This window comes from Phocoena sinus, chromosome 20 (assembly GCF_008692025.1).
Source record: "Phocoena sinus isolate mPhoSin1 chromosome 20, mPhoSin1.pri, whole genome shotgun sequence".
NCBI classification, from domain to species: domain Eukaryota; kingdom Metazoa; phylum Chordata; class Mammalia; order Artiodactyla; family Phocoenidae; genus Phocoena; species Phocoena sinus.
In genome coordinates, this window is record NC_045782.1 from 6036816 (window position 1) to 6042815 (window position 6000).

The window sequence follows — 6000 nt, forward strand, 5'->3', positions numbered from 1 at the left end:
AGCACAGATCTGGGCAACGCCACCCACCTCTCTCACCTGATTCCCTTCCTCCCTTTACTATTTTTGTTTCTTTCTGTCTTCCTGGTATCCTTCCCCTAATCCCTTCCTCCATAAGCCTTCTTAAATTCTTCCACAATTTCACTGCGTTCCCTTTGTGCATTTCTTTTTTTTTTTTACTCAAAGAAAATGGAAAACATGCAAGGCTAAGACCTTCAGTCCAAGGCAAGACGCTTTCTTTTTCTTTCCCAACTGCTATCTTTGAAGTTAAAACAAAAACAAGTTGACTCTCAGTTTAGATCAATTCATTACAGTGAGCCCAATGTGCTTCAAAAACTGGAGTGTTTGGCGTGATTTGACAATTCATTGCCCAGGAACCTAGGAAGAGAGCTCACTAAATCAGCCGGCAGAGGGGTCCCGCTACTGCAATTATGTGGTCTGTGAGGACAAAACAGAGCTCTTGGGGTTTGTAATTAATTTCTGGAGGAAGAGAAGGTAGGAAACAGTGTTCCCTTGATGCTTCTAGAAACAAGCAGAGGAACCCGAAGATGAAGGTCCCTTTTGATGGCTACCAGGGTCGCCTCCTAATATGCTTCCTTTTCCCTTACAACATCGGTCATCCAGGTTTTTCATTCCTCAGCCCTGAGTACTTCTCCACACCAATCCCCGCCTTAAATTCCTCCATCCTTCATCCCTGTGCAGGCAGTGGGAGGACCCCGGGCACCTCTGGCCCCACCAACTGCACCCACGGCATCCTAGTAGCTTCCTGACTTATCTGTTAATTAGCCATCTTTTTAAAAAGCCACACAGATCCTCGCTCAGAACGATTCTCATCTCCAAGACTCTAACCAATGAACACAGGGCGAGGAGGAAGGAACGGGTTGGAATGTGGGATGGCTGGTTTGGAGCCCAATGTCAACAGGGAGCCCGCCTCTGAGGCCGTGTCCTGGGCAGACCCCTGCCCTTGGAGGCCATGGCAGCCCCTCACTGAAGAGGCAGCCCCAAGGAAGCATCGCAGAAGCCACTCCTGAAACACTGAGATGGGCGGACACCTGCGGGCCGGCAGCTTGAGCCTCAGCCCGGGCAGGTGGAAAGAAGGGCTAGGTGAGGCCGGGATCCTGGTGGGAAATGGGGTTCTGGGTGGGAAAGGTGGGCACCCGATGTCCAGGGCTCTCCAGATCCAGAACTCGGCTGCGCCTTTGGTCCCTGCAGCCACCTCTTTCCCCTCCCTGAAGTCCAGCTGAGAGTCTGTGCTCACGTGCTCTGGTGTGAGAGGCGATGATTGCCCCACAGACACGGCGGGTGGGGGGGGGGGGTCGGGGGGTGGGACTTCTCACACAGATGGCAAGGTCTAATCACTTCTGGAAAAGACTAAATCTTCCTCCCTGTGGGGGCTGGAGAGGGAAGAAGAAAGCCCGCCCTAAGGGGGACAGAGGAGGCAGATGGCTCGTCCTAAGGCAGCATCTTCCTTTTCACCCTTCTAACACTCCCACAAACATCCCCCCCGCTCAGCCCGTTTGCCCAACCACCATCTTCGCAGAGGCTCACACGCTACAATCAGTAAAATAATCTTTGCCTTTCCAGAAAGGAAATGGCTTTGCTGAACTAGTTCAAGGAGTACGGAACCGAGCGCACATCCCACCTCTTCTGTGGACCTCTGAAGAGTATACATTCCTTCTCCTTCACTTTCCCCAGGGAGGACCCATTATGGTGTGAATATCTGTCTCCTTCTCCATCATTCTCTCCTTTTCCCGACCCCAGGTCCCCAACAAGGCAATCTGGACCCCAAACTCCCTGAAACAGCAAGCCACGACCTCTGAGGCGTGAGCATAGTGGGAGCGTGTGGTACCACTCGTGCACGCCTGGGAGGCGGGGGGCTGCTCCTGCAAGTATGCACAGTCACCCCGACACGCCTGGGAAGGGAGAGGTTGGGGTGGGATGCCGCTGTGTCTGAGTTATCCAGAATGGAAAGATGTTTCCCCGACCTGCCCAAGGTCATTCAGGGAGCGTCCCAGACGGACCGCCCGTGCTCTGTCCTCTCTCCCACGCCACTCCCAAACACGAAGACAGGCTCTGTCCCCTACCTAACAAGCATCAACACGATGGCTTCCTAAGCACTGAACAGGCGAGATGGCAGCTGCTGGAAGAGGTGCTGTGAGCTGAATAAAATCAGGAGGTGAATTTGCGGGAGAAGCGGCCCACATTTACATAATGGTCTGAAGGCTGAGATGCATCGCCCTTCCCTTGGCTGCCTCTCTTTCCCAACCTCGGCGAGAAACTGCCCCCACGGCATCACCACTGAGCCGCACACCTGAACACACACGAGTCGCCCTAGTTTGGAGTGGGTTGGGGAGTCAGCATGGTGGGGGGACAGTGACATCTCCAAGGTCAAAGCCCATAGAACGCAGGCCAACGCCAGCATCGAAAGGCCATCAAGCATCCTCCCAGGTGATGAGGAATAAACTCAGCAGGAGGTGGAGGGCAGGGCAGGTGGCAGGTCTCCCCAAGGGTGCAGAGGAGAACGGCTCGGGGAAGAGAGAAACCCAAAGAAAGCTTCGTGGGAATCCACTGGCAGGAGGTCCCGGCCAGAATGGAAAGTGTGATGAGAGGCCAGAAGCATAGAAGAAGGGGAAGGTGAACAACCAAGGGGACCAGAGGCAGAGGCAGAAGAACCAGGCACATCTGCTTCAGGAAGGGGATCCAAGAGAGGGAATTCTTTGCCAGACAAAACCCAAAGGAGGGAGCGTCTTGTCCTGATTTTGCTGTCTCCATCCCACCGACCCTCTGCTTTTAAGAGCCAGCACTGACCACAGACCATGTGCCACGATTCTTCCATCATTTTCCAGGACCAACCAGCCACAGACTTACTTACTTCAGGGTTAACGAGTGAGGCTGAGAAACCCACCTCCTCTCAGAAGCACCCGATCCCAACACCCGAATTTGTCAACATGAAAAGTACCCACACTTTGTGGATTTGACTCAAAATCCGCCAGCGAGTATCATCTTTTCTCAACACCCATAGTATCCAGGGGGGGAAAGAAATCACGCCCAGAAATTTCTATCTGCTTTCCTCTCTCTTCAACAAGGTATAGGTGACTAATGTCCGCAGCAGCGGGGGAAGGTTTTCAGGTCGAAAGGATAACAGGCAGAGTGCGGAGATGAGCTACAGCTGTAGGGCTTGGGTGCGGGCCTGCCGGGCAAACTCAGAGAAACTGGTCTGGGCGGTGTGGGGTGGTCCCGATTACTAGGGCAGTGCCCACACCATGTGCCAGGGATGGAGGCATGTTCCCGGGGCAGGGTTTGTTCCTTGAAAGACTGTTGAACCACGTCCAGCCGTTCATCAGCACGAGGGGACTGGAAGCAGAGCTGAGTCTGCACCCACTGGGCACATCACTAACAGAGTTGTAAAGAGAAGCTGGTTTCCCGTTCCCAAGGGGCGCTCAGGGAGCTGGAGGGCGGGGTGGGAGGGAGGCAGTCAGGGTGGAACCCTGCACAACCATATTTCAAGCTCTTGGCATAAGTTTCGGTGGGAGGCAGCTCCCACTGCCTCCCTATGGAAACAGTGAAAGATGCCCACCGGGTTGAACACAGCAGGAAGTGTTAACTCAGAGAGTTCTGCCCACAGGGTTTAAAAGAACAAGTCCTCCAGTCTCAGCGGGAAAGCGAAGCATCCCACTCGGCAGGATGCAATGAATAGACACCATATGCCCTTGGTCAAGATGGAATGGTTAGATCTGCATTCCTTCTCACCCCAGGAGGCTTCTTTTCCATATCACCCGCATCTCCAACACACAGGAACACCCAGTTCACACTCTTTTCAGTAAGGTTCCAACATCGTTCAATCTTCTACATCCAAGATGATGCTCTGGTTTCACTCAGAAAACCGAATGCAGTAAGAGCCTGCACCGAGGCGCCCACCTGCCTCGAAAACTACACCCTGGACCCCTACCCAGGCTTACGGAATGTGTACAATTCTTAGACTCAAACTCACAGACTCCACCACTCCCTACTTTGCCCTGTAAATCCCCCTACCAACCAAAGCATGTGTTCCCGGTTCTGAGGAAATGGAGAAGAGGGAACAGAGGCTCCGATTTATTGCCTGTCAAAGAGGCAAGGGGTGCTCAGTTGACTTAAAAGAGTCGAGAGAGAGACAGAGACACAGAGACCCGAGGAGAGGGGGGGATGCCAAGAGGACAGGGAAGCCTGGAAAGAGGGGTGAGGCCGCCGGGAGTCTGGGGGCAGGCCCCGGGCGGCCGCGCTCACCTGTGGATGTTCATCTCCCGAGGAGGGCGGTGGGCCTTGTCGTACGAGACCTTGGCGAAGACGCCGGCCACGATGACGAAGGCGATCACCCCGCAGGTGATGTAGACGGTGAAGTTGGTCTTGTCCTTCTCCGGGTCGTACTTGTTCTCGGGCCCCGGCGACACCACCTTGGTGCTGGGCGTCTGCACCCACACCGGACTCTGGTAGTTGGTGCACTGGCGCTGGTCCAGCTTCTCGTGGCGCTTCTTGCAGCAGAAGCGGTAGTAGCAGGTGCCGCAGCAGTACAGGTAGCCGCTCTCGCTGTTGTTGCACTCGAACTCCTTGTCGTACTGGCCGCTCACGTCGTAGTAGCCCCAGCACGTCTCGTAGGTGACGGGCGCGCTGGCCGCCGCCGCCACCGCCGCCGCGGGCTGCCCCCGCCGGCTCCCCGCCTCCGGGCCACCGGGCGCCCGGACGGTGCCGTTCAGCTCGCGGCCGCCCCGGGCCAGGGCGCCCCCGGGCCGCCGGCCCCCGACGGCCGCGGCGCCGGCGCTCAGGGTCCGGTTGGCGGCGCGGCCGCGGGCGCCCCAGGCGCCGGGCAGCAGGTCCAGGGGCTGGAGCGAGAGCAGCGGCAGCAGCAGCAGCAGGAGGCGCCGCAGCGCCATGGCGGGGCCGGGCGGGAGGGCGCGGGGAGGCTTCCGCGGCAGGCCGCTCCCCGTGCCGGCCGGGCTCCGAGGGGGCCGCGCGGGCCGGGCTGGCGGCGCGTGGCGGTCAGCGGCGCCGGGGCGATGGCGCCATCGGGGCGCGTGGGGCGGCGGCGGCGGCGGCAGCGGCGGCGGCGCGCGGTGCGCACGGACCAGCCCGGCGCGGGCGGCCGGGACTCAGGCTGCGCGCCGGCTCCGCGCTCCCCCCGCGGGCTCGGCGCGCCTCCCGGGCAGCCCCATCCCCCGCCGGCGGCGGCGGCGGCCCCGCGCGCGGCTCGGCTCAGGCGGGACCCGAAGCGCGGCTCCCGGCGGCGGCTGCGGCGTGGTCCCGTCCGGGCGGGTCCTGCGGGACAAGACGGGGAGCTGGTCACGGGGTGGGGCGACTGGGAGGCGGGCGGCGAGAGGGGAGGGAACGCGCAGCCCTCGAGGAGCGAGGCTGGGGCCGGGAGGGGCGCGGAGCCAGCTCCCGAGACGGGGCCCCGCGGCCCCGAGGCCCCGGGCGCACGGGCCGCCCGCTCCCCGGCCGCCAGCCCCGCGGCGCGCCCGCGCCGCCGCCGCCGCCGCCGCCAGCTCCCCGGGACGGAGCGGGCGGCGCCTGGGGTCGGGCGGCGAGCAGGGGAGCGCGCGGCGCCCGACCTCACTCACTCACCATGCCCGGCTGCGACTGCAGAGGCGGCGGCGCGGCGACCGGAGAGAGCGGCCAAGCCGGGAGCCGCCTGCACGAGTGCCGGAGAGTGTGCGAGAGGAGCGAGGGAGACACCCGCACACGCGGGAGCGCCGCGCGGGGAGGGGCCGGCCGGGGCCGGCGGGGGCGGCGGGGGAGGGGAGGCGAGCGGAGGGGGGCGCCGCTCACCGCCGCCCACGTCTCCACGCCCGGGCGCCCGGGGGAGGGGGGGCTCCTCTTCGCCGCTCCGCGTCACCAAAGCCCAGGACACCGGTTCATCAACGCGGCCAACAGGGGCCCGGGAGCCGGCCCTTGGCGGGGCCAGGCCCCCCTGCCCGGGCCCGGTCCAGCCCTCGCGGCCGCTCCCGCCCCACCCCAGTCCGTGCGTGCGCG

At 61.3% G+C, this 6000-nt stretch overlaps 1 protein-coding gene across 3 annotated transcripts in view; it reads right to left on the reverse strand.

The window, feature by feature from the left end:
* SHISA6 (shisa family member 6) overlaps positions 1-4904 on the reverse strand; it is a 242814-nt gene extending 237910 nt beyond the window's left edge. For all 3 annotated transcript variants that reach the window (XM_032617168.1, XM_032617167.1, XM_032617166.1), the window contains exon 1: positions 4261-4904. In XM_032617168.1, the coding sequence (XP_032473059.1) occupies positions 4261-4904 (644 nt within the window). The remainder of the gene's footprint in view (positions 1-4260) is intronic.
* Positions 4905-6000: the final 1096 nt, after the last annotated feature.